The following is a 27,984-nucleotide window of genomic DNA, read 5'->3' as shown; positions in this document are numbered from 1 at the left end:
GTGATTGGATATTGACTATCTAATTGCTGGATCTTGATGCAGACATCCCCCTGCTGCTGCCATGAGATCTCCCTGCGTAACTGCTGCTCCGAGGACAAGGTTCATCCAAAACAAGCTGGTCACCCAGCTTAATTTATTTTCAAATGTATTAAAACTTTTTAACAGTCACTACTGAGTGCCTTTCTGTGAAATCTATAAAACCAGCAGCAACCACGTGCTTCTTTCACTCAGCACATTCCCTACGTTACTTGCAACCCTCTTGCAGGAATCCAGGATTAATATTTTCAGTGAAGTTTGTTTCAAACCAGTCCTTGGGAGGATCTTCTCTGTGCTCAGGGATCCGCACTGCTCCAGATAGGGCACCTGAAGGAAGGGGTGCCTGGTGGGGCAGACACCAGGGAATGGCTGTCCATGAACAGCTGTGGAAGAGCCCCAATGGCTTGATAATTCAAATATCTCTCCACTTCTTTAGCTGCCGGAGCCAAGGCAGAGCACTGATGAGAAGGTGCTGCAGGTGGGATGGGGCCGGCAAGGGCACAGAGCAGAAGGCTGCCGACTGGGAGCAGGACAGAGGTTACTGCACCCGTGGCGGGTGTCCCTGGAAAGCCTGGCCCTCGCCGGAGGGTGTGTCCTCAAGGCCAGAGGATGGGAATCCTGTTCCCTCTGCCTTTTCCCCTTTAACCACACTTCCGTGTGTAACTTGAGACAAGCAGGGGAAGAAAGAAGAGGAAGGGGAAAAAAAAAAGAGAAAGGGAAAAATAGCGCAGTTATTCCCGCCTCCGCCTCCTCCTCTCTCTCCTCCCCGGCCAGCCAGGAGCCACGTCACCGTCACCCAGCGCTGGCTTCGGGGCTGCTCAGCCTGGAGAGCTCTCCGGGACACTAACTCCAACTTCTAGCCCAAAGCAGAGAGAGGAAGGCCCTGGGCTGGGAGAGGGAGAATCCCCCTCGGTGGGAAAGTAAACAAGCGAGACATCCAGCCTGGCGGGGGAAAGGCATCTGCAGCCACGGGGCGGGGGAGACTGAACTTTGTGCTACGAGAAGGAAGAGCTCCGTGCTCAGGGGAAAAGGAAAGCTGAGCAGAAGGAGACCGTTCATTCAGCCGAGGATCGGCGGAGAAAAACTTCCCGCCCTCGCCCTCCCTGCCTGCAGAAAGAGGCCCACTCCCTCCATCCCAGAGGAGTGCCCCCGGCACCATGAACATCTTCCGCATCCTGGGGGATGTCTCCCACTTGCTGGCCATCATTATTCTCCTGCTGAAGATTGTGAAGTCCAAGTCCTGTGCTGGTGAGTGCTCCCATGTCCCAGGGAAGGAGGGTGGCCCTTCTCGGAGGGCAATTCGGTGAACGGTACAACCAAATGGGAGCTGGAAAGGCCAGTGGTAGCCCATAGGAACTGGCAGCCCTCCCCCGTGGGCTCTTTGAGGGAAGTCATCCTCTTTCCCTGGGAGGTCTCCCCGCCAGGAGAGGGCTGTGTTGGAAGGATGTGATGTGGCAAGGCGCACAGCCTCAGGCAGGTATTGGTCTCAGGGTAGCGAGGCGGAGAGGGTGGCAAGGCTGGAGCGAGGTGGAAAAGGAGAGCGGCACCAACACCAACAACCTGGAGAGGAAGCTGCTTTACGTTGGAGGTTCTGCCAGTGGTGGGCAGGTGCCAGAGGCTGCCCCATCCCAGGGCAAGGAAAACGGGACAGCAGCTTCCTGCAGGAGAGCTTTGCTCTTAGCTCCCTCCTCATGAGATTCCGGGGCTGGGCTGCTGGGGCTGTGGCCATTATCACAGGTACAGAAGCGGGTGGGCCCGACTGCATCTCTCTGCCGGCAGCGGCCAAGTTCCATCAGTGCCCCGGGGCTGGTCCTGCAGCTCTTCCCTCCTGTGGCCGATGTCACATCACACAGTCCCTCCCCTGCTGAGGTGGGCAGGCAAAGGGGGAAGGGAGGGAAGAGAAAGGCTTTTTGACAACAGCAAGGACCGAACTGGCCGAAGTGGTGAACATGCCCACTGAGCACCAGTTTCAACAGTTTCAGGGCCATCAGCAGGAAGCTGCCCTGTTACTTGGGAGACTCTGGCCACTCTGGGGTAGAGCTACCTCAGCAGCCACAAACCAGCCCTGGCTCACAAAACAACACACATATCAGTGTTTCCAAAGGAGGTGTAAGGGGAAACCACCATCCCACAGACCCTTCCCTTCATCTGCTTTACTTTCCTTTCATCTCCCTGCCACGCAGGAATCTCTGGGAAGAGCCAGATACTTTTTGCCCTTGTCTTCACAACCCGCTACCTGGACCTGTTCACGAATTTCATCTCTGTCTACAACACTGTGATGAAGGTAAGGAGAGGGCAGTACAGCAGAAGAGGTTCCCCTCAGCTCTCTGTGCTTTCTTGGGGAGGTGAGGGTACACAGTCACTGAGTTTTTCAGCCTGGAAGGGTGGGTAAGGATGCTTCCTTTGGTGCCACTGTCCCTCCATTGACCAAAAGAAACCCTTGCCATAGTCAGTGAGTGAGCTGAGCCATATTTAGCACCACTAAAACCAGAACAAGATGCCATGAACCAAGCCTGGGTGTCCTTGTACAGCAGGAGCATTAACATAAAGCTGCCACCGAGCCAACCTCTTCACAGAGTGCCCCAGAGGGACACAAACATGAGATTTCCATGGTGTGACAAGCTTTACCCGACCACTGGAATATCTCCAGCAGAAGTCAATCTGTAAGGCAACACAGGCAGAGCATTCACCACTATCTTGACTTCTGGGAAAGCCAGCCTCTCTTAAAGCATGGAAAGTGCAATTGCAGGTAAGGTCTTGCCACCTCCTTTCTCTCCCACAGGTCATTTTTTTGATTTGTGCTTACGTCACCGTGTATATGATCTACGTGAAATTCCGGAAAACATTTGACAGTGAGAACGACTCCTTTCGCCTCGAGTTCCTGCTGGTCCCTGTCACAGGCCTGTCATTTCTGGAGAACCATAGCTTCACCCCCTTGGAGGTAAGGAAAAGCTGAGGCAGGAAAAGGGAAGAGAAGCAGCAGCAGCCTTGCGCCAGGCAGCAGAGTGAGCAGCCTGTTGAATAGCTGAGATTTTTACCAGCAAAAGCAGGCAGGAAAGGCAAAGTTGGCAGGCCTTGAAGGCAGTACCATCTATAGAGCAGCTCAGCGCTGTCTCCTCTCACTCCCAGCACAGCGAGCTCATTTTCCCCAACTACAGCAGCACTACTCCTCCCCTTCACACATCAGTGATTTGCCAAATGAAAAGCTTTAGGTCTTAACACATACTAACCAGCACGGACTCCCCACTGCCTTCATTTTGCACCTCACAGATACTCTGGACCTTCTCCATCTACCTGGAGTCCGTGGCTATCCTTCCTCAGCTCTTCATGATCAGCAAGACAGGGGAAGCAGAGACCATCACGACACACTACCTTTTCTTCCTGGGCCTCTACCGTGCCCTCTACATTGCCAACTGGGTCTGGCGCTACCACACAGAGAATTTCTATGACCAGATCGCTGTCGTTTCCGGGGTGGTACAAACCATCTTCTACTGCGACTTCTTCTATCTCTACGTCACCAAAGGTAGGTGAACAGGTTGCTGCAATACTGAAAAGTCCATTCATTCTTGCAGAATAGGATGCAGCTGCAGCTTGCCATGTGTTAATCCTTACATAACTTTATTTTTTGCTGGGTTTGAGGTGCGTATTGTGCACCTGAAGTCCAGTTTAGAAAACATATCTATTGACTGAGAGTGGGCATCACTGCTTGCAAGGCTCTGGATGTGTGTGTGAAACGCATCAAGAATTAAACCAGAGTTAAGCCTGGTTTAACCTCACCTCAGAAGTTAACAACTGAGGTACATTCAATTCTATATATATATTTTGAAAGATTATGAATCATGAAAAAAAAAAAAAAAACAAACCAAAAAAAAACCAAAACCAAAATACAAACTTTGAGGGGGAAAAATAGCTGCAGGCAGACAATGTACCTGAGAAAGCAATTGCAGACATATGGAGATGTTATTAAACCTTTTTTTCCTTTGATAGAGAAGATCAAGTTCTTGATTGTGAAGAACTGATTCTGTAGGAAGATGGGCATCTGCATAGACAAGACACTCCTGTTTTCCAAAATCAGATGCCCCTTCAATTTCAGTGCCATGCTTTGGTAAATGGCCACCAGAGCTTGAAAGTGCACCAAGGGCATAAATCCCGATAGAATGTGCTGTGGTTTGCTGAGGCTGAAGGACACTTTAAAGCACCTTCCTGTTGAGAAGGATGGAATCAGATTAAATTAGCCAAGTGGATAACTATTTTCCTCCTTCACTTTCCCCAACAAGTCTGCCAAAAGCAGTAATGATGGCCCTCGTTTGAAGTTTCAAGGGATGGATTTCGGTAGCTTCATGTAACACCCCTGCTGATAGAAAGGTGACAGGAGCACTGAGCAGGTGGCTGGCCTTGGCAGATTAAGACTTCCTTCTGTCATTAAATATTTTTGCAGCCAGAAAAATACTTTCTAAAACTGCTATCAAGGTGCTCCACGTCAATTCCTTTTTTTTTCTTTTCTAAACTAATTCCCATTTTAGCTCTGCTCAATTCATGTGTCCTGTATTTTGTGAGAAATCCATACCCTTTGTAGCTGTGATGATGGAACAAAAGGGGGAAAAAACACAACTGCTGGCTTCCAATCTCACACTGCTAGTGACAAAGCTGCAAAATTTAGATGATACAGGAGGCAGAAGAAAAAACACTTGTAAATGGGACATCACAGCAGGAAGAGAATTGCTTTTTTTTCCTCTTCTTTTACACAAATGTTCTGGATCATGGGAGAGAAACGGTGTCTGAAGACATGCAAATACTTTGCAATCATTTATGAGAGCCAGCAATATTTTAGCAGGTTGCATCTCTTACATTCTTTCAAAAAAACCAAACTTTCCAAAACATTTCTAACACCAAAGAGCTCAGAAAAAAAAGGACAGTAATGCTGAAAAAAGAAAGCAAAAATGTGTTATATAAAGAAATGGATTTAGTAAGACTTTTGAGTCTATACCAAAGCACTGCAAAGGGATTTTTATAGAAAGCTACTTCTTTTTATCTTGTTTTCAAAACTAGATGAGCTCCCTTCTGTTTGGCACAAGGACATGAAAGATATCCTGAGGAAGCTTTCAGCTCCCCAAAGCTTGTGTTTCACAGAATGGCCAGGGGTGTGGGCAGTCAGGGTAGAGGGGGGAAAATCATCTAATCCATGCCCCTGCTCACATTTTTCAAGGTCCTGTCCAGTAAGGGTTTGACTATCTCCAGGGTAAAGCCTCTCTGGGTAATCTGTGCCACTGCCTGACCACCCTCACTATAAAATACTATTTTCAGATGTTTAAGTGAAATTTCTCATTGTCCCTTGCCCCGTCACTGGGCACCACCCAGTAGAGTCTGGGCCTGTCTCCATTCCTCCCATCCAGCACTTGTGCACATGGGTAAGGTGCCCCTCAGCCTTCTCAACGCTGATCAGTCTCAGCTCGCAGGCTGTGCTCCTACATCAAGATGCTCTTGTGGCCCTTCTTGACTCCTCACCTTATGTTCTGAGAGCCCAGAGCTGAGCCCGCCATTCCAGGTGTGGCCTCCCGAGGCTCAGTGGAGAGGAAGAACTCCCTGCTCACCCTGCTGGCAATGCAGCTCTAGAGGCTGTTTGCCTCATCAACGATGGCACACTGATGGCTTGTGTTCAGCTTGGTGTCCACCAGCACACCCAAGGCCTTTTCTGGCAAGCCGCTCTCCAGCTGGGCAGCCCCCCGCACAAACTGGTGCCTGGGGTTGTTCCACCGCAGGGTAGGATGTGTATTTGGCTTTGGTGACCTTCACAAGGCCTCCATCTCTCCAGCCTGGCACAGTTCCTCTGGCCTCGCCCAGTCCACCAGGCCCTCCTGCGTGGTGCATCCTCAGCACATCACAGCCCTGCCCTTTGGCAGTGCCCACCCTGGTGCCACCCTGTGTCAGGCACAGCCACTCTGCTCCACTAAACACACAGGACAGTCCCCAATCCAGCCACCCCATCTAAGCCTATGGGCCTCTGGCATTTCCCAGAGACATCCCTGCCATCCCAACATTCAGCTCAGACGGGCCGGGAGGGGCTCGGCAGGGATCTGGCCACAGACATTGATTCAGGCCATGCTCTGTATCAAAAGGAGAGAAAAGCACATGGAATAGCACATAATCAAGAAAAATACTTAAGATGGTCCACCTGTGAGAACAAGCAACCATGCAAGTCAAACAAGAACCTTTTCCTTTAGCATAAAGGAGGATAAATAGGTTGTGCTTTCCCCTCTTAGCAGTATTTCATAGTGGTTGTCTCCCATTCACAGTTTGCAAACCTGGCACCTGACTATCTGGCACTCTAAATCACAAGTTAGAAAACATAAAATTGTGGAAACAATAAAACAGTTGAATTCCATTAAATCTACTCATTACCTTGTCTTTCTCTTTGCAGTCCTAAAAGGAAAGAAGCTAAGTCTTCCCATGCCTGTTTGAAGACATCCCACAGGTAGCGCAAGAAATTCCAGTGATGAAGCTGTTTAAGATCACAGCTTTTCTCCCCTGGCCCTTTTTGACTAACGGATGGCTCAGCTGAGTTTCAATCCAGTGCCAGGAAGACAGAAGAATGCTTGTCATCCATCAGACTCTTCCCCTCCATTTTTTTATTTCTTCTCACTTGAATTTGGTGCTAGTACTGGCCAATACTGGCAAATACTGAAGTAGTGCAATTTCTTCTCTCCCAGCTCTTCCCAGCATCTACATTCAAAACACACCTCCACCCTGACCTGAGGCAGCACAAGGGAAAATGTCACTCCCACTAGTCCTCCAGCAAGTGCCCATGGTAAAGAGAACATGTAACACACTTTATTAAAGTGTGTTAACTTAACTGACCCATTTCACAGGCGGCCATGTCTGACACAGCAGATGCTACAAACTGTTACTTTAACTCTGCCTGAACTAACACCCTCTTGAAAATTAATTCTACCTGACCCCTCTCTCTATCCAGGCCCTGTACCATTCAAGAAAAACACATTGCCTTTGAATAACGTGAATCTTAGAATTCCACAAGCATTCAAACATCCTTCCCGCTCACTTATTTTCAGTTTCCTTATGTTCTACAAACAGGGACAATTTCAATTACAATTCAGGCAGTTGCCAAGAAGTGTTTCCACCTCCCCAAATTTGACTTCTAAGAACTGGGAAGAACAGGGGCAAAGACAGCTTTTACATTCCAAAAATAAAGACAAAGTTCACAATTTATTGACAACAGTGTTTTTATTTATACCTACAAAAGAAAACAAGATGGTATCAAAAGGACAATTTACAAACTAAGAATAGTAACATAGCTCTTAGTATCCTGTGCCTCAACACCACAGATCTATGAATCTCTCAATTCAAGTCTTCATTAATACAACAGGAATGTGTTCAGAGACCAGCAGGTGTGTGAAACAAGATGCTGATCCCACACAAAGCTAGTAACTCTTCCATTGTTCAGAGAAATCCAAACAGTAAATTGCTTCAGGAAGTGGGAGGGGAGGAGACACCCAGCTCAGATATTTGACACTCCCACAAACTTTTTACAGATTGAAAACAAAGCAAACAACACTAGAGGCTAATTAATGCTTTATCAACAAGGGCCCTCCAGCTGGTACATGGAGCAGAGCAGAGAGCACCAGGTGGGACAGGGGCAGCACATGCCACGGTGCATTCAGCGGTCTGGTTGACACTCTGAACTGAACCGAGACCCTGGACTTCAGCTGACCTCAACGGCAACACAGCACTGCAAGACTCGGCATCGATGTTTAAACACGCACAAGTCACCCCCAAAAGTGAAAGCTGTAACGGACTATAAGGCAGCTTTGGCGGTCCAGAGACCCTTTTTAAAGCCAGTGAGATGTCCTACTCCTACACCCCTCCAATGCATTTCTGCATTCTAGTCTCAAAAAAAGAAGAAAAAAAAGTTCTACATTTGCTTGTGAGGGAGGCCAAAGACCTATCAGTCAGTGCCTGAATAAACAAAATATTTCTGGCTTTCACTTAACACAAGCAAAGGAACTTCCTGCCCATGCACTGGAAATATAAAATGGAACCAGGGAACTGAGGTTCTGGGAAGGAATCTCCCTTCTCCCTGTCAGCAACCTACCTGTGTACTGCACAAAAAAAAGGAAAAAAAAAAAAAAAAAAGAAGAAAAAAGCACATCCATCCCCCAAAATTTTACTCTGGGAAGAAATTAAATGTTAAAAGAAATAATTTCTGTATAAGCAAGCTCTTTTCCAGGGCTATAAGAAGTTCCACTCTGCTACAGAAGGAGTGGGCTGCCTTGTTCATCCATACGCAAGAATGCCAAGAGAAAAAACCCACAAGCCCCCTGCACTCTCCTAATGCAAAGAGCATGCCTCAAACCAGGAGATGTATCCATCCTTTTGTCATCTTATCAGACCAAGAGCAGCCAACTCCTGTTATTATCTACTGTCTCTGAACCGTCTGGTATTAGAAATAACAAGTCAACAACATGCTTTACTAAAGGGGGAAACCCCCCTCACACCCACCTTAGCCTGTAAAATAAACAAGTTTTATTTACGTATGTACTAAAATGTCACTCTTCCTAACATTTTCTAAAATACTACCTACCTGCAAGAGCTCAGCTCAAAGGGACCAGTGGAGCAGGGAAATGCACTCAAAAGCCAGAGAAAGCAATAGTCAGTTCAAGGTACAAAAGAAACAAAGCTTCAGAATCAAGATGCACTAACCAGCTCACCGCTTACCTCATGAAAAGGAGACCCCAGGCAATCCCCTCCTGCCTTCCTCCCCCCTACCCTCCCCCAGCCCACCCTATTCAAACCTCTTAAATTTAAGTGTGGAAAACTCTGTCACATTTTATTGAGCGTAGTGGCACTCAGAACATTCCCCATGGCAAAAGGGAGTTTGTTTGTGAAGGACAGACAAACAAAATAACACTGTTCATCATTTCAGTTCGGCATAATTTCTAGGTTCTCAAGAAGACTTCTTTCAATAAACCAAACAGAAATTTGAGAGCAGTAACCAATTTAATGATAATCAGGCTCCATGCATTTGCGATGCTGCAATTTAACAACTGCAGGGAAAGAACTTAGCTAAACATTTCAGCAGTGGTACCCACAGCAACTGTGGGTAGATGGGTTTTCAGGGAGTGAATGCAAGACAGGTTTGGTCTCTGACACAGGGTTTCCAAACCCAAGCTCCCTACTGCCGGCTGTTACAGGTAGCAGAAAATGGGGCTTCCAGAACTACAGAAATTGCCAATAATATACCCAAGGCTTTACTCTCAACACCACCCAGCTCAGACAAATGAGAAGAGTTTTCCTATGGAAAGTCACCTACGGTAAGATCACAAGCAGTAATAGTGAGCTATTAAAAAAAGGTAAGACTAGGAGAAGTGAGCATTTCTCCCTTGCATTTATATTTTAAATGAAGTGCTTTTTGGTTCCCCCAGAGTTTTCCATCTCTCTTTATACTTCCTGAAATTAAGTTAATGTGTCAGAGAATAGAAACTTCTTTCCCTCAAAAGCAAATTTTCCCACAAACCTTAGACACCAAGATGACCCAGTTGGGACCTATCTGCCTTATACCCTTTCCTTTTAGAAAAAATAAGATTTCCAAATTCCTCAACATGCAAGACAAAAATAATAAATTTTCCAGTCAACTATACATATATCTTAAAAAAAAAAAAGAAAAAAGAAAAAAAAAAGAGGGCAGGGTCATTAATGTGGGCTGGGGGCCATTTTTAATGGGCTCAAGGGATTTGAATAGTGAATTCTAAGTCTAACCTGCATGAGAGACATCACAATGGGAAAGAAGAGAAAGAAAAGGTTCCTTTAAATGTACGAGGTCTACACTGGTCACCAGCAAGTGGTTTCATTTGCGGGAGGGGGGTGGGGGCGGGGGAGGGGGTGGGTACTGGTAGGTGGCAGTCTGTCCCATATAGCCCATCACGTTAGTGGCAGGGGGCTGTGGAAACTGTTGTGACATGAGCGGCTGTGGCTGCTGGCCCGAGCGCCCCACCATCCCTGCATACTGCTGTTGGGTAGTGCTCTGTGAGGTTCTCCCAGCTGTGGCAGCTGTGGTGCTGGCACCATAGCCACTAGCACTGTACTCTGCAGTGCCATAGCCACTCGTGCCATAGGCAGCTGCTCCATAGCTCCCTTGAGTGTAACCATACTGGCTCTGTGCTGCCCCAAAAGCAGAATTTGGGCTCCCGTAGGCACTGCCATAGGTCTTGTTGGCTCCGTTGGCATAACTTTCACCACGCTCACGGTCTCTGAAGCCACCTGAGTCTCTCCGGCCCTCTTTCACTCCCCGGAGCCTCCTGTCACACTCTTCCTGGTACATCAGGTTAGGGTTGTTTACCGAACTGCTCGTTCGGTAACGAGAACGACCTCCTGGCGATGGATACATTAGGATTTAGTACCACGAACGAGTCTTAAACAATGATTTCTGGTACACTTATGCCACCCTTTGTCCCCCTTGTACACCTCAAATTTTGCTCCCCAGGAGCACCTTCTTCTGACTGACTGTAACTTCTCTGCACAGCTGTGCATAGGCCTCCTTATTTTGTTCAAGGTGTAAACATGAAGTTCAACAAGGGTTCTATGTGCATGTGCTTGGAGACAAAGAAACAGAAGAAATTCAGGACTAATTTGGAAGTATAAGGAAACCTCTTATTCCTTCAGGGAACGGGAAGAAAAAGTCTGTCAGCTCCTGAAATTCAGTGTATCCCTTTACTGATTTCAATTTTGGACGTGCACCTTGTTGCCTGTCCTTAGCAGGAGCTGTGAGGAAGTAATTACTTCAAGCAAAATCAGCTCCCTGATGACCTTAAGAGAGAAAAAAATTCCATAGCCAAGGTATAACAAGGGACTGCCTCTCTCCTGGGACAGAAGCCCTATGTCTGCATCAAGTGTTGGGACCTAAAGTACAGAACAGCTTTATTATTAATGTGTTATCTTAGACCTATACTTACTACTTCCCTACCCTCTCTTAACATTCCCTCCCTCAAAATGAGGAACGTATCCCCGTGTAGCCCTTCTCCCTTGTGCCATTACCTCCACCACCACCTCCTCCTCCTCTGTGGTCCACAAGCTGCATCAGCTTTGGATTGATGGCTTGATTGGCTTCTTCCAAGACTTTGATAAGCTCCCTGGCTTGTTTCAGGTTTCCTGGTGTGAAGAAGGTGTAGGCAGTACCTTTGTTGGTACTACGTGCAGTACGGCCAATACGGTGCACGTAATCTTCGGAGCTGTTCGGATAGTCGTAGTTTATCACAAATTTAACATCTTCCACGTCTTGTGAAGTGCCCAGGAGCGAAGCACAGTGAAAGGGTGGGGTTGAGGAAAGGGGAGAAGAAGAGAGGACGTGCCAACGAAAGGTGGGGAGCACGAATGCAGGTGACAGTAATAAGAAAAAAAAATACAAAGTTAGTAATTGCAGGGAATAAATACAAGACAGACTCATCCCAAAAGAGTAGAAGACTGAAATTTAAGATCATCAGGAACAAAGGTCAGTGTCCTGAAGAAGAACGGCAATTTTAAAGCAGCTTTGCCCTGCACTCAAAGTCATCCTCCCCGGAATGCATTTCTCTGTCTTCTTGTGTCAAAGACACTGATGTTTGTGAATAAGTTAACTGAATTTCACATTTCTTTTTAACACAATCTGTAAAGTGAAAATGTCACTATCAGACAGAGCAAACTGGGGTGGAGGAAGGGCAGAACTGCCATGGTAAAGCTTTTACTCTGTTGGGAGAAGTCTAACAAAAAATAACAGTAATGAGATCACTTACCTTTCGCTCGGCAACATGAAATAAAAGACAGTCTTAAAAATATTTACGTTTACAGTACTAATAAAATACAGTGAACTAACTCCCCTAACCTAAAGCCTTAGGCATTCAAATTACATTAGTTTTATTCAGCCAACTCATTAAAAATTATTCAGACCTAAAGTATCTTAACTCAGCTTTGTAGTTATCACTAGAATGCATTGCACTAACATTTCTGTGCTGCTCTGTCCAGTTCTGCAAGCTTGCACAATTTGGACAATCTGAGTTCCGTAAGCAATTCCCTACTTCCAGTTCAGATGGAAGCAGGAAATTATCAAAATGGCTTTGTATGCAAAACAGTTTTGAAATTTATGAGTTCTGAATTGTGTGTTTTAAGACAAGACTTTGTAAACTTATGCGACAGAAACCAAGTAAACGTTAGTGCAACGCTTCAGTGAAAGCACCTTAAGTACCAAGAGCACCTATTTGCTATATTATACAGTATTTTCAAATGCACCATTCTACAGTAAGAGCCCTAACAGCTCATAAAAAAAAAATAAAATCTGCATTTTAACAAGAATATTCTGAAAATATCCAAGATAAAACACAGATTTTTGTGATTTCCTTTCCTCTTTTTGTTTTGTTTTAAAGAGAGAAACATTCTCTGTTTGTTACCAGACCGATGCACACTCCCTCCTCCTGTGGGAAACCGCTGCAGCCGATCCCGTCTCTTTGCCTTTTATTTTTGGCGGCCTCCTTTCGAAAACTCCGCCCTCTGACACGGGACCACTGGAGCGCGGGGAGCATGCATCAAGGGTCCGTGGCAGCGAGAAGTCCCCACACACGCTCGCTCTGTGAACTGGCTTAGACGCTTCTCTGTAGCCCCATTTGGTTGGGAAGCGCCGGAGAACCTGGGCTCAGGTAAAAGTTTCAGGTCCTCCAACGCTTTTTGTCCCCTATTTGGGGCTCTCAGGGGCAATTGTCAAAAAAATGAAGATACAAAAATCACATCCAAAGGGTCAGACTGCATCTATTGCCCAGACTGCATCAATTTCAAAGGGGTTGTAGGAAAAATAAAAACATTGAGGGTTGTTGTGACAAGAGGGGGACTTAATGTCTGTTTCTTATTACAGCAAAGGGGGGGCTCCTCAGTCTTTGCTGACTCCAAAGTCCTGAATCACACCAAAAAAGGGGAGTGAGAAGGCAGGTTTCACAGGGGGCTGCGCGAGTCTCCAGCTAGGGTCCTTGATGCAACAGTTTTTTTAAAAAGGGAAAGTGAAGTATAGAGAGGAGTACGTGTAACAGATTGCATCTTCACAGCCGGGGTGTAGCTAGACTGACAAGCTCCAGGCTACATGGTCCTCAGCCAGTCCCGTTTTGCACATCCAGTAGCAAGTGACTTGAATTACCAGAGAGGATACAAGGATGTGCTTTCCTGTCAGAAAGCACAAGGAATTGTGGCTGCCAACGCAGACAGAACTGACTTGACTGGGAAGGAGCAGAAAGAATGGGAAGGCATGGAGAGGAAGATGCAAGGGTGTTTTCCAGACTAGAAAGTGGTCCTGGTAGAGCACGCAGCTTGCTGAAGACCAGAGCGTGCCCAAGACTCAGCTTCTCCAGTCTAGCGTGCCCCAAAGTGTTTGTGCACACTCGCAATCCTCCTGCACTTTTAGAGGATAATATAGCAGGATCAGGAATGGAGACTGTAAATTATTTCTGACAGCTACCTGGGAAACATTCCCTTTGTCAGACCATCAGAACACCCTATGGCACAGACAGTCTCCAATTATTAAACGGGACAGATATAAACTAGCAAACATGCTAGTCTAGAGAGCTGTTTAGACCATCATTGTAGATGTATCCCCACCCCTGCACTGAGAATTATCTGCAGCTGATATCAAAGCTTCTGTTAAACAAAACAAAACAAAACAAATTCAATGTTTTTAGTTTAATAGACTGAACAAAAAAAAAGTAAAAAAAATAAAAAAATCAGTGCAGAGAGAGGACCTCACTCCAGGGAATTATCACAAAGAAGTCATTACGGGACTCAGAACTTACCTGCAAGAAGCTTTTTTGAAACCAATGTTCCATTAGGAAGAGGGAAAGCCCTGGTGACTCAGCCAAAAGGCGCGCGCCCCTGTTTTATGTTATTTAGGTAGAAGCCTTCACTTTCCAGGATCTTGGAGGAAGTCGTCCAGAAGTTTGCCAGTTTAGTGACTTACTTTAAGCAGCAAACTCAGGGCCCCAAAACAAGTAGAGATGTTGTTCAGTAACAAGAAACAGACTCTGATACCTTTCCCCCTTAGCTTGGGTGAAGTGGATGATGGGAAGTGAGGAGATTGTTTTCTGAAGTGTTATCCAATTGAGTTGTTTTGGGGGAAGAGTGTTGGTTTTGTTGATTTTTTTTTTTTTGAGGGGGTTGAGGCTGTTTTAAATGTCTAGGCAAGATGCACAAAGAAGCTACCAGCACATAGCAAGCCTGTTTAAAAAATGCTGCTAGAGAAAGCAGCTCTCTTTCATACAAACTGGTTTCAGGCCTCAGTCCCTTCTCCCAACAGGCCCAAGTTCTAACTGCACAGGTCCAGACATGACCCTAGAGGGCAGAGACTGAAGTCCATATAATCACTTCCCGAGGAAGTGCTGGACATTTTTTGAGGGGGGAGGGGAAGGAGGGGTGAAGGTTGTGTGAACAAAGGCTGCCAAGTCTGTTAATAGTCTGCCTGTATTAAAGTGACCATATGATGCACAGCACAGCCACCCTTTCAGCATACAGAGAGTCCTCAGGTAACTGAGGCTTTTAACAAACTAGATTCTCTGAGTTAAATCTCCACCCATTTGCAGTCATTTTGTCTAGAATTTACTACAATGAGACATTGACTCTCAAGCAGTTTATCGTCTACCAAACTCAGGGTGGGCAGAGTATTCAACATCTGTTATTAAACTCAGAGCACTTCAGCAGCCATCCTCCTCTTCTAGGGTGGGCAGATGCACAAGGCCTGTGCTCAGCACATGGTGTTTCACAACACAAATACGCTTATTATAAAAGGGGGCACAACTGATGCATCCAGACAGATCATTTTCATACCACCAGAACAGAGCTGTGCGATTTTGATTCAATTACACATCTGGGTAACAAGATGTTAAAGGCCATATATCATCTCAGTGGTCCTGCCTAGAAGGAACACAGAGGAGGAGGGAAGGTTACATGTCAAGAGCAAAGATCTGGAGCAGTGCTTTCTCAGATGTGAATACATCTGCAGGGTAAACATGCGTGTACACTGGGGTTGGTATGTTCAAATCTGTGGTGTGCCATACAGGGAGAATATTCGCTATTTGCTGTCAAAATGCTCTCCCACAGCTTCCTACTTGAACTTTATCTGACACGCTCTGAACTGAGAGCAATCCATCCCTACCAACCAGCAACAAAAGCTGGATTTGGGGAAGAAGTGAGTGTGGTGGAAGGGTTGGGTTGCATAATTGGACGTCTCTTCTCCCTCTTGGCGATCGATTGGTCATGCCTAGGCCTTGCTGCAGACCAAAGCCTGTTCATTAGGAGCAGGAAGAGACTTTGAATATGAAAGAAAAAAAAAAGATTAATGTTAAAAAACGTATTTCACATGTGGGGGAAAATCACGCTTTGAATTTTTTTTTTTTTAAAGAAACGCTTTTCAGTCCAAAGAAGAAAAATATGCAGCAGTAGGCAAGAGTGGTCTATGTGTACAAACCTAGCCCACGAGATGCAACGTCGGTAGCAATGAGGATAGGAGCCTTTCCAGAACGAAACTCTGTAAAACAAAGCATGCTATGAAGTAAGATTTTCCAAAATGATAAAGTTACTTGAATTTGATTTACATTAAATGCTCATATTCCAGAAGATATATAAGGTGGGTCAATTCCAGAAACCCCCACAATTCAGGATATAATGCCTCATCGATTTTTCAAATCCACCTGCATTAAGCAATTTTCCCACTTTGTTTTATCAAAACAAACAAAAAAAGGAACCAAATACTGAAAATAAGAGCACAAAGGCAAGAGAAATCCTTTTACAGGTGTCTGTTTGGTCTAGAGATAAAAACCAAACCAAAGCAAACCAACAAAAAAAAACCAAAAACCACAACTAAACAAACAAACACCCCAACAAACAAACAAAACCCCACAAAACAAACAAACAAACAAAAACCAGACCAGAGAAAAAACATGTCTAGGTAAATTAGGTACAGCAGCCCAAGTTATTCTCCTGTCAGTGATGGACTCACCATTAAGCACCCAATCTCTTTCTGGCTGACTCTTGTCTCCATGGATACACATAGCTGGCCAACTGCCAAACAAGAGATGTACATTAGTATACATAGAAAGTACATACATTAAAGGAAACAGGAAGCTTTACTGGCATTTTGTTTAAAAGGGAAAAACGGTAAGATCTGAGAAATATTTTATTCTCTGGCCTCTAGCTACCCAGCCTGTGTACTGTATATCCACTACCTACATAAACATTTAAGCCAAATCACATTTGCTATATTGATACAGTCCCCATCAGCGAATCAGGATTCTGATACACTAAAAAAGCTGCACCACTTATAAACATTCTCTCTTGTACTAATGCTTTGATGAAGTGGAATCTTTTGGGAAACAATGACCGAATTCAGCCCAGAAAATAATGGATAAGTTGCTCTCAACAAGAGCATCACAAACATTTAAACCTTGCTTTTGATTACAATTTTTGTTTCCCACTAGGAAAAAAAGTGGAGGAAGGGGAGAAGCTAATCACCCATCTCTGCGCATCCTTCGAGTGAGATCATCACATCGCCTCTTTGTCTCCACAAAGATGATAGTCTTGTTTTCCTTCTCTGCCATGATTTCTTCCATCAGCTGTATCAGTCTAAAACAGACACGAGAACCAAGATTCTTAGCCGCACGTACCAGAACAGAGGATCTCTCTCCCGAGAGACATTGAGGACATACACAACAAACATCCATATAACTTAGTCAGTATCACACAGAATTTCTGCCGGTTTACAGAGGTATGGTCAAAATATACACAAGAAATAAGTTAATTACAGGACTGACTTACTTGTAACTTACTTACTGGTAACACTCAAAGGTTAAATGGTAGTACAAGTAATTTCACTATTTAGAATTTCAAGTAGGCTTTCAAAGTATTGCAGACTTTGAAGTACAACCAAAGAAAGCAAAATGGTGGGAACATCAGCTTACTTATGGTCCTTCTCGCTTTCCATGCATACATCCACTATCTGCAGGATATTGTGGTTGGCACTTAGCTCCAAGTTTCCCACATTGATCTGAACATAGTCCTGCAGGAAGTCCTCAGCAAGCTGGCGCACTTCTTTAGGCCAGGTGGCACTCCACATCAGAGTCTGGCGGTCAGGCTAAGGAAAAGGGAAAACAGATCTGTTTATAGTACTAGATTTCAAATAGGAAAACAAAGGAGACTGTCCTTCCAAAAGGATCACGCACTCTTATCTGGTCAACAATTTTACGAATTTGTGGTTCAAATCCCATGTCCAACATTCTGTCAGCTTCATCCAGCACCAGATATGTACACCGACGAAGGTTGGTCTTTCCAGCCTCAAGGAAGTCAATCAAGCGACCTGGTGTAGCAATGCAGATCTCCACACCTTCAGAAGAGAATAAGGAAAAAGAGTAAGGCTCTTCCTTTGAATGTCAATTGGTATTTTTAGCCAGAATGAATCACCTTCCAGAGCAAAACTGTTTTAAAAAAAAAGCACCACCCTCATTTGTACCCAAGACTGAGTCACTTCAGTAGCAGCTCTAGTTCTATTTAGTATTTTTTCCATTCTGAAATTACTGTTACAGGGCCATTAGAATAATAAATGCAGTACAGAAACTAAAAGGTTACTACCAGAGAACACCTGTGAAGAGCTGTCCAAAAACCAGAAATTAAGTAAGCTTTTACTCAAGCCTGAACCACCTTCATCCAGATTTACACAGCCTAGAGAGGTGTCATTTTCAAACATGAAGTGTTCTTCTTGCTGTACAGATCAAATCACTTTCATTTTTTTCAATATATAAAGTCAATGCATGGGCTTTAATACTGAGCAATTATGCACCAACAGTGAGAGACAACCATCTTACCAATGTTTGTGGGGATAAGAAGAGAGTTCAAATACTCCTAACTAACTAACACCAGGTTGGGCGATTTACACATGCCTTAAAACGAAGACCCGGTTTCCACCAATTCCCAAATTTTACAGGTGAGTATTTCAGTGTCACTGAAATGTCCACAGAAACTAAGCTTCAGGAAGAAGAGGCATGAAAAGGATATTCTACACAGAATATCTATTTTACAGTACTCCAGAAAGGTGAGCAAAAACCCAGCAGGTTGATCCTCCCAAGGACTCTTCATGAAACCTTGGACTCTGCCACTGAAATGCTGGGCTTGAGTTGGAAAGTAACTGTTTTCTTGAACAGATATATCCCACAGACTGCCACCATGCATGCTTTTGTCCCACTACTGCAGTTTGCAATAAGGATCCTGTGAACTGCAGTGGTAAGCTCAATTTTCTGATTTCTTGAATAGATCTGTATGTATATCTGCCTTGATAACAATTCTTTCATCTTTTCACATAATTCCATTACATTTTTTTATCTGGTGAAGATAAAAGCCATCAGCACATTCCTGAATTTGAAATTACAGATCACTGAAGCACTACCATGTTACAGTGGTTGCTTATAGGGTACATAGTGCTTAGTGCTTAAGAACAAATAAAAAAAACCAAACAAACAACAAAAAGTACAAAAAAGGCTGCGACCAAAGCACAACCACTCACTGCTCCTGCTGTCCAAGGAAGCTTCTATTTATTCAGAAACGAAGTTTGATTATTTGAATGAATACAGGCAGAAAACTTGAAATCCTCCTTCAGAAAAATCTTTCCCTAAACACGCTGGTATTTCATTTTCTTAAAATAACCTGTTTTCTTTCTGTGAAGTTTTCTTTTTCCCTTTCTACACCCTGATGATCTTCACAAGTGGAATGCTCAAAGAGCAAACAAAAAGAAAATCTAATATCCAAGTCACTATACAGCAAAGAAGAGAACTACCTCATGAACTATGACTGCAACTGGAAAATGAGGCACTCATTCACCCTCCTCCCCTTCCAGACAGGTTTTGAGAAGTTTTATTTTTTACAGAGACTTTACAATACCACTTCCTTCAGAAACTGCACGCACCCATTTTGAAATTACCTCTTTCTAGATCTCTGATCTGGGGGCCTTTGGGTGCTCCTCCATATATGCAGGTACTCTTCAGTCTTGAACATTTGCCATAATCATCAGCCACTTGCTGCACTTGCTGGGCCAACTCTCTAGTAGGTGCCAGAACCAGACACTGCAAAAGGAAACGATTCAAGAAGAGTCAAGCTGCACACACATCCCTAACATAAAACCATAAGCAAAGCTGGACCATCTGCTCTTTATTAGTTAAAACATTTAAATATCTTTAGACTACGTCAGCAATTGCACAGAATTTCAACTGAGTGGGATGCTCACATTGTGATAGTAAAAATTCCTATTCTGATAGGAATAGGATAGGAAAAGCTACTATTCTAATACATCAATTAAATAAAGCACCGACTTATTAACGATGTCATGCCGTACATACAAAAAGGAAGAGAATCAACAAGCACTTACAATTGGGCCATCCCCTCTCTCCAAATATGGCTGGTGGTTGATGTGAACAATTGCAGGCAACAAGTACTAAAAGAGAAGAAAACAGTATTCTATAATAGATACAAATTGCGCTTCTGCAAAAAAAGGTCTGCATTTATTGAGCAGAACAGAAGACTTTCAGAGCTGCTGACCAACTGCATCCACTTTGGCATGAGCACAAAAATTGGCTGCTCAGCACCTCTGAAAGGAAGGCTCACTTAAAATTGGAGCGTAAGTTAGCAGAATTGAGTAACCACTATTTTAGCCAATGTTTTTCATAAAGGATAAAAATCCTTTTTAACTCTGCAGTTAAAATTAATGTCTATGCTTAAATTCAACCATTTTTTATTTTAACCCGTGTAGTTTATAAAACAAGCATGCTAAAGAGAACATCCTGGTTTTTAAACCATAATGTAGGCATAGACCAAAGAGAAATGACTAAGCATCCAAACAGGAAGATGCACAAAACACACACCTGTGAATACAACCGGCTTGCAGCTGAGCTGAAACTCAAGTGCTCCCATGACAATACAAAAAGCAATACAAAAAGCTTTAAAAATGTAATCATCCCACTGCTAGTACTGGCAAGCCCAAAAACTAACTCATAGGTAATTTCTACCAGGTGAACAGGAAAGCTAGCTGAAGAAATAAAAGGAAAGAATACGCACTGCTAGTGTCTTCCCAGAGCCAGTCTGTGCAATGCCCACCATGTCACGACCGCTGAGGGCTAATGGAAAGCCTTGGCACTGAATCGGAGTGGGTTCTGTGAAGTTCTGGTCCATCAAGGCATCCATCACATACTCTTCAGAATGCAAGAAAATAATAAATTCCTTAAAGGATAACTGAGGCTTTAGAGAACAGAACCAGTAACTGTTCAGGTATTTTCTGACCAATCTTCATGATGTTAAAGATGGCAAAAATACTTACGCGGAAAGCTACACTGGTGGAAGGCAAACACCGGCTTGGGGCAGCCCTCCATTCCCCGAATTGTTATCTCCTTCTTCCTTCGCAACTCTTCAACTTCATACTATTTATGAAAAAAGGAAAAAAAATTAAAAAGTCAAATATCAGCAGGGACTTAAAGTGCATGCTTCTAACTCTCTTCTCATCTCTGGATAACAGCATTGTTAGAGAACTAAATTCAAGCAGAGATCTAGAAAAGACTGCTTTCCTAAAAACTTCAAGTCTGAGTTATTGTACGGATTCTCTCATATTGAAAGGTATGAGCTCTCTACGTAGCTTAGAAGGACAAATGCCAACCTCTTCTTACAACCAACCCGTCTAAAGGAAAACTATGTTAAAGGAGTATTTTTAGGAATTGCACTTCTTTCAGAAGCTAGAAATGACCAACAGCTTGAGAAATTATTAGAGGATAAGAAATATGCTTTACGTGACAGTGCTAAGAATTAGACAAACTAAATAGGTCCTAATATACCATGAACAGAAGGCCAGGCAGTCCTTCTCCTTCAATTAACACATTCCAGAGGCAGATAAATACAGAGTTCTTGCTGGATAACTTGCAACTCAAATGTTGCTTGGAATGTTTCAGATAATTAAAGAAGCTCTGACAACATCATAATGATACCCTAGGACCTCACAATTATTTTAAGGAACTTCTTGTAATATTTCTGAAAAGTGTAGACAAGCACAATTTCAGGATTAGAAAAAGTGTTTTATTTTTGTCTAGGTTATCTTGCAAGTCCAACTACCCTCTGCAACATTCTTCTGAAAATTCATGACCTTATTGTAATGCTTATTAAAAATCAATAGAGACACGTGAATACCAAATATGCACTTTATCCAAAGCAACAGAGTCAGTATTTCTGAGAATCCCTTGAGCTTGAATTAAAAGGCAAAAAAATCAAATTACTTCTGGGTAAAATCCTTTTAGCTGGCTAAGCCAAAGGCAGCTACAGCAGCTGATGCAAACCGTGGTTCAGTAGCTCAAGTTGAGGTTATCTTTAGGAAGTTAATACTTCCTTCAATTTCTTTATGCCATATGCATATTTCACATAAGGATTTGTAAATCTATGAGATCAGATAATGACATTTTGTTTGTTTGTTGCCTCATGTTAAGAACAAAATCTCTTAATTTCTAATAAAAATACACTGAACAAGAAGAGAGTAGAAGACTAGACTCAAGTTCGGTAGGAAAGGAAGATTTCTGTACCTACAGAGTGAACACAGAGTACTGCACCTGCTTTTGAGCCCCCTGTGTGAGAAGGACATTGTTTTAACAGGGCATGTCCAATTATGGGGGAAAGCTGGAGGCTGCAGTACAGACCATATCAAGACATACTGGGAGCACTGGATTTGTTTAGCTTGGGAAAGACTGGGCTAACAGCGACCTTTAACTGCTACTTTCAACTACTTGATGGGTCACTACCGGAAAGATACTCAAAATCCCACGGGAAACATTAAACGCTGAGACAGACACCCAGAGAGGATATAATTCTTCTCACCTCCAGGGATATTCAAACTCAAAAGGACAAGGTACTAAGCAACCTTCTCTAGTTCTACCATTAGTGCTGCTCTAAGCAGAGGATTAGACTAGAGATGCCCCCCAAGGCCTCCTTCAGCTCAAATTACTCTTATGACAAAATATTACTTTCAAACGTTTTCCATGTATTTCTGTCACTTCTAGTTCATTATCTTACATTTTTCCAGGGCTTCTCCAGGACTGCAATTCTCTAAGTTTTATCTCCACTGACAAATTGCTAGACCAGACAAGCATAAAGGTGCATTACAAATGACAAAACAAACTATCTCATACAAAAGCAACCAAGAGAAGCATATCCTTTGCTAATGCTAAATAGTAAAGGCAACTAGAGCCAGTATCCAGCAGAGTACACACGCCAAACGAGCTTAATGAAGAGTCAGCTCTACTTTATATGCTGTCCCAGACTTCCTAGGACAAGTTTTTCAGCTTGTGACATTTTCTATTGGAGACAATATAGCACTTACTGGAGTAAGCCTGGCCACTTCCGGATGTTCCACATAAAAATTCTTCTCAAACTTGGGCAGTTCATTTAAATCCCATTTTTTCTTACGTAAACGTTCCCCTGGATTACCAAATTTCTTTGGAGGAAGAGGACCTCCACGACTTGCTCCAAACCTGTGAAAGTAAATATTAGTTACTTAAAAAAAAATACTACCAGTACTTAAAAACTATTCTGGAATTACTCTGGAATTTTCTTCACCATTTTCTGTTGTGTTTTCCCGAAGCTGACGTACGAGCACAACATTCTAGCAAGTCACCTCCCTCCAATCACTACGACAGTATAAAACTTCTTGAAATAACAAACCTGCTTTGGGTTGGTTCTGAACCTAAAACCATGTTACTGTAAATCACCCTTTAAAGTTCCTGCCTCTAAGACACGGCTGCTGTACACCCATAGCATTTGTCTTGAAACTGACAGTGCACTTACAACATGGCTACAGAAAAGGGATGAGAAAAATCTCTCCTTGCAAATTCCTTCTCTGTCTCTCAAGGTCAGTGAAATAACTGTCTAGTGTAAAACCAACCCCCCTCTATATCTTCTCTCCCTTCCTATCAAGAAGTATGCTTCAAATGAAAAACAGCAGACAGAAGACTAGAAAGTAAACAAGTCCAGCTAAGCTTGCAAGTCCATCTGTAATTCTGTAATCAACAACATTTAAAAAAAACACCTTATTTTCAAAACCCAGCCTAACAGGAAAAAAAAACCCAAAAACAACCTGAGAAAAATCATATCCTCTCTGAAATGCATTGTGATGAAGACTGAAGAGAGTAAGAAGCTCATGTTCACAAAAATAAATTCTGTTCTAGCAGAACAATTCCAAAGTTACTGCTCTTTCTCTCTAAGTTTTCTTTATCCAGTTAATTCTATACGTTTCAGAAGGTAAGAACTAACTGTAATGACTGGCTAATGCAATAGTCAAAACATGAGCTTCTGGCAGTAAGCTGTAAGAGTAACTAAATATCCAGTGGCATGTTTATTTACTGTAAATATCATTAATTGTACTTTAAAATAACATACCCCCCAAAAAAGTTACAGCACTTCCATCAGTCTTGTACAAACTTAGCCGAAAGAACTTATCAAAATGCTTTCAAGTCCATTTTTGGTCCTAAAGGTATGGCTTTATGCAAAACATAAATGCATGAGACAAGCCCGTTTCAAACAACTTTTAGACAGCAAAACCAAAGTGTCTGCACCTTGCCCAGGTGATCCACTAGTAAACAAAAAACTGGTAATGAAATAAACTGGAAGCAACAAAAATCTCTAAGCAACATTCTTACAAGAGTAACTTGTGGATGAAAGAGGGGATGGAAGAGTTACCAAAAAATAAACAAGAGCTGAAAAAAGAGTCTGAATTATCTTAAGTACAAGACTACCTGCTCAAATATTAAGTACATCTCTTCTTTAAATCACTTCCCACTGGAAACTATAAATTATAGTGGCCCAGAGACCAAAGAATCAGAATTCAAATCAACATTTTAGCAGGAAGAAGTGGTTAAATTGTTGGAAAGGCCAAGTACATGGTAGATATAATTGAACTTTAAACCTGCTAAGTTAGTTTTAAAATGTCCGCTGTGTTGCAACTGTGCATTAGGTTTCTTCCCTTTCTCATCTGTGTGTCTGTCAGATCCCCCAGACAGCTTGCAGAGTCATCAAGTTTTCTCTTAGGAAAAAAGACTTTATGTAAGCCCATTATGTTTCCTTTCAGGACAAAGGAAAAAAAAAGGCACAGACTTTCATTTACAGGGAGATTCACCTTTAGTGATGATGTTTGTTACCAATCATGTTAAATTGAGGTCAAAATGTCCAAAATGTCAGTAGCCGAGCGGTTCCTACAAAACCCATAACCTCACTCAAGTCCACTGGAGGTTCAGAGGGTTGAAAGGGGGGTTCTAAGGGTTCTCTTAGAAAAGGGAACATATGACAGGGCTGTCTGCCAGGCTGGACACTGCAACAGCTGGGCACTAAGAATACTTGCTCCAAAGCTACCCAGAGGGAAAAAATGATACATTCTACACAGAACGCTCATAGTTTCAGTTCTCCACTCTTACACACAATACGCCTGGATGCTGACCTGAAGGGAAGGAGGCTACAGCAGCCCTTGAACGCTGCCTCTGTGGGGGGTCAGTGGCTAAACTGGCAGGAACTGACACTTCACATTCTGACTCCAAGTAAAATGAGATTCTAACTCCAATTAAACTCACTTAAATCTAGTACTTCCCTGGTTTGCCAACAGCCCTCTTTTCAAAGGTAAATTCAGGCTGGCTCAAAACATTCCTCCACTGGTGCCATCATTTCTGGGACAGAACTGAACACATCTGATACATTCCAGAGCAAAACACAACAATTTTCCATCCTAAGAAGTCACAGCTCATTCCTGACAGAGAAAACTAGAACCCTTTTATGTGATTAGACTACAAAAGAAGTGGTGATAAACTTGCAAAAGGTGCTGAACCAGCACACTGGGTGGCCCAATATTTTATACAGGTTATTTATGAAGTAAGATAGTTGTTAGTGGTTACAAATATTTTCACATCCTTAAAAAGATGTATGTAGCAAATTGAATGCATCAAAGCTTCCAGGATAATATGCAAAAAAAAAAAAATCATGCAAATGTCCACAAACTTCACAAAGAAGCATGAAGGCACTTTTTTTACTCATACAAAATCCCTGATCTAAAAGAGAATCATCCACTATAATTACAGACTTTACAGAAAATGAAATAACACTAATTTTAAGGCACATCAAGTGTTCTGGCAATGCTTTGGCCAGTGTTCTTTTAAGTAACTGTATATAAATCTGCATACTCAAACTCACTCACTAAACTCCAAAACCAGCTGTGGTCTGATCTATCTCAGACTTGCCAAAGTGCTTACTCCAATGTCCTTGTGTTAAACTGAGCTGAAAATCTCTTAGCAGAAAAACATCAGAACCCTCCTCTCTGTGAAAAAAAATGAAAGTATCTTTTCATTTCAGAATGTTAAATGTGGGTGTAAGATAAAGCAATGACACAACTATCTCCCTCCACAGACAACGAGAAACTGAATGTCAAAGTGCATTGCAAAATATTCTTTAATCTCCCAGTGGCAAGGGAAAACAAGAGGAAAAGGAAGTGGGGGAGAAAAAGAAAAGGAAAAAAATGGAGAGAAGACTCCTTAATTGAGATCTAGCTTACCATACAGCAGAACCCACACTACATGTTTTTTTGCTAATCCTTGAGAACTACTCATGATCTGAAAATGCCACTCTCAGAAATTAGTTTTAACTTTCTCTTTAAAAAGGCCTGGCACGAAAGCCTTACTACTTTCAACGCTTAAAAACCTCGAGATTCAATCTAGTTACGCAGTATAGCACCACTGTATTTATTGCTGTCATTGTCAGAAGAAAAAAAAATCACATCAAATCAAACCTGCAAAAGCCTTCTGCAAGCCAAATCTCCTCTAAATAACAGATTCAAGAGTATCAAGCACTAGGCCTTTACAGAACCCGACAAACAATTTCTGTAGCACTATGTAAGCTTGGCAAGTGTGGTCCAGCACCATGGTTCACTGATCACCCTCTCGAGTGCCCAAGTCCCCAGCAAGGCAGCGTTTCCAATCTCATTTCCTATCACGGTAAGCCTAGGAGCGCAGCTGAGAGAGATCTTCCCCCCACTGCCATCTTTCCAGTAAGTCCAGAAGGAGCAATGACAAGCAGAAGGGCAGACAGAAGGACAACCAGCCCTGCCAGGGCCACCGAGACCTTCGTGGCTTGCGGGGGGGGGGGAGGGTGCGCCACGGGTCTCGCGGGGTAAATAAGACGGCTGGCAGAAAATAATTAAGGGGGCAGGGTGGATGCAGGCCTTAAAATTTAAGCAAGGCTCAGAATTAGTTACACATGAACGGTGGAAAAGCTAAATAAAACAAAAATTTTAAAAACCCACAAAACGCTCAAAACCCACCACTCCGCCTTGGGAACAGATCAGCCTCCAACTACCCCCGCCCCCACACGAGAATCTATGGGGGGGAATCTCCACAGACGGGATTGTGGCTTCCCCAATACCGCCACTCCAACACCCCCCCCCAACCCCGCGGCCTTCCCCCGCCCCCCAATGCAAGCGTTCCCCCATCGCCCTCCCGCCGTGCCGACCCCTCCTCCCCCTTACCCGCCGCGGTCTCGGTCGCGGCCCCGGTCCCCGAAGCCTCTCATCGCCCCCGGAGGGGTGGGTGAGAGGCAGCGGAACGCCGGCCGTGGGGACGGCGAGGGGCTGGGGGTACGGGGAGAGGGTCCAGCCAGGGGCGGCTGCGCCTCGGAGGCCTCGCTTTGCGCCACCTCGCCTCTTTGCTGGGACACAAAAGGAGAAGAGGTGGTCAGTGGGTCCGAGACCCGCTGGGCGTCAGCGGCCGGAACGGCGGGGCTCTCGGTCGGCTCCAGGGCCCGGGCAGTGTGGAGACACCAGCGTCTTCTTCCTCCGCGCTCCCGGCACAAAATGGCCGCCGCCGCCCCGGCCCGCTCCGCTTACGTTACGGGCAGCCCGGCGCTGCGCAAACGGCGGCCCTCCGAAACACCTACGCCTATTCACGGAACTCAACTACGCACTAGGCGCGCTCGGCGAAACACCGCCCCGTGCAGTAGCAGGCGGGTTACGAAAAGTGCGTAACGTTCTTTACTAAGAGCCGGAGCCCTGCGTGAGGAAGGCGGAGGGGAGGAGTAAAGCTATTCCCCAAAGTCAGCTGCGCAAGAAGCGCTCTCCATAACCTCTTCTGCAGGGCAGGGAATACCTGGGCCGAGGCGCATATTACGTAAGTGCACAGCGTACGCAAGGTGCGTAACTCAGGCTGGCGTAGGGCCGGAAGAGCCCGGTCTGCATGGCGTAACATTCTAACGCGGACCGTGCAGGCCGGGCCGGAGAGTTACGCTGGATTCGCAGACGGTTTGAAGAATACGGCCCGTCGCCTACTCGTGCAGGGCCTCCGCTGAGGTGGCGGCGGGGTTGCGGACACGGTGACGGGACAATGGCAGAACAATAACGGGACGCTGGGCGACCGGGCGGGAGCGGCCCTTTGGACCTCTGTGGCGGCTGCGGCGGGCCGAGGTTATTCCCTGTCAGATTAGCAGGTGGATCTCGGCGCGGCGTGGGGGCAGGAGAACAGTGACAGCGGCCATGATGTTTGCTGTCGCCTGAGCGCCCGCAGGCTGGGAGAGAATTCCCCATGTGAGCCAGAGACTCCTCGCTGAAAGGCAGAATCATCCGTGAGGCGATTACGTGGATGGCACAGACCATAAATCCTTTTGTGCTGTGTATGTGCTGTCGCCAGGTCAGTGTGTCCTGGCACAAGGAGCCGTGTCCCATGGATGGTGGGATCAGACCAGCCAAACGCAGCCCTGGCCCACACCCTGTTATCGCTATCAGCAGTAATTTCTGGGCTCTCAGGTTATCAACGCTGGTTGTACTGGAAGAAGGGAAAGTTCAGACCCTTGGATAAAAATAACAGCCTAGAACAACATGCAAATTACCATTTTAGTTTC

The 27,984-nt window shown here is 44.4% G+C and overlaps 2 protein-coding genes across 2 annotated transcripts; one reads left to right on the top strand and one right to left on the bottom strand.

Annotated features, from left to right (window-relative positions):
* The first annotated feature begins 21 nt into the window (after positions 1 to 21).
* KDELR3 (KDEL endoplasmic reticulum protein retention receptor 3) lies at positions 22 to 8,184 on the top strand. Its single transcript, XM_038155081.1, has 5 exons — positions 22 to 1,284; positions 2,220 to 2,320; positions 2,819 to 2,977; positions 3,307 to 3,559; positions 6,455 to 8,184. Exons 1-5 carry the CDS (start codon positions 1,194 to 1,196, stop codon positions 6,493 to 6,495), a joined length of 645 nt encoding a protein of 214 aa, XP_038011009.1. The 5' UTR covers positions 22 to 1,193; the 3' UTR covers positions 6,496 to 8,184.
* On the bottom strand, positions 7,257 to 27,976 carry DDX17 (DEAD-box helicase 17). Its single transcript, XM_038155078.1, has 13 exons — positions 26,621 to 27,976; positions 22,442 to 22,592; positions 20,405 to 20,504; positions 20,146 to 20,279; positions 19,460 to 19,525; positions 19,016 to 19,157; positions 17,268 to 17,428; positions 17,007 to 17,179; positions 16,561 to 16,671; positions 16,049 to 16,110; positions 15,518 to 15,577; positions 11,083 to 11,322; positions 7,257 to 10,419 (listed from the first exon to the last, which is right to left on the bottom strand). Exons 1-13 carry the CDS (start codon positions 26,662 to 26,664, stop codon positions 9,896 to 9,898), a joined length of 1,968 nt encoding a protein of 655 aa, XP_038011006.1. The 5' UTR covers positions 26,665 to 27,976; the 3' UTR covers positions 7,257 to 9,895.
* Between the last annotated feature and the right edge of the window lie 8 nt (positions 27,977 to 27,984).

This window comes from Motacilla alba, chromosome 1A (genome assembly GCF_015832195.1).
Source record: "Motacilla alba alba isolate MOTALB_02 chromosome 1A, Motacilla_alba_V1.0_pri, whole genome shotgun sequence".
Lineage (NCBI taxonomy): Eukaryota > Metazoa > Chordata > Aves > Passeriformes > Motacillidae > Motacilla > Motacilla alba.
Note: the sequence above shows the minus strand (reverse complement) of the source record. Positions and strands in the feature narration are given on the sequence as shown.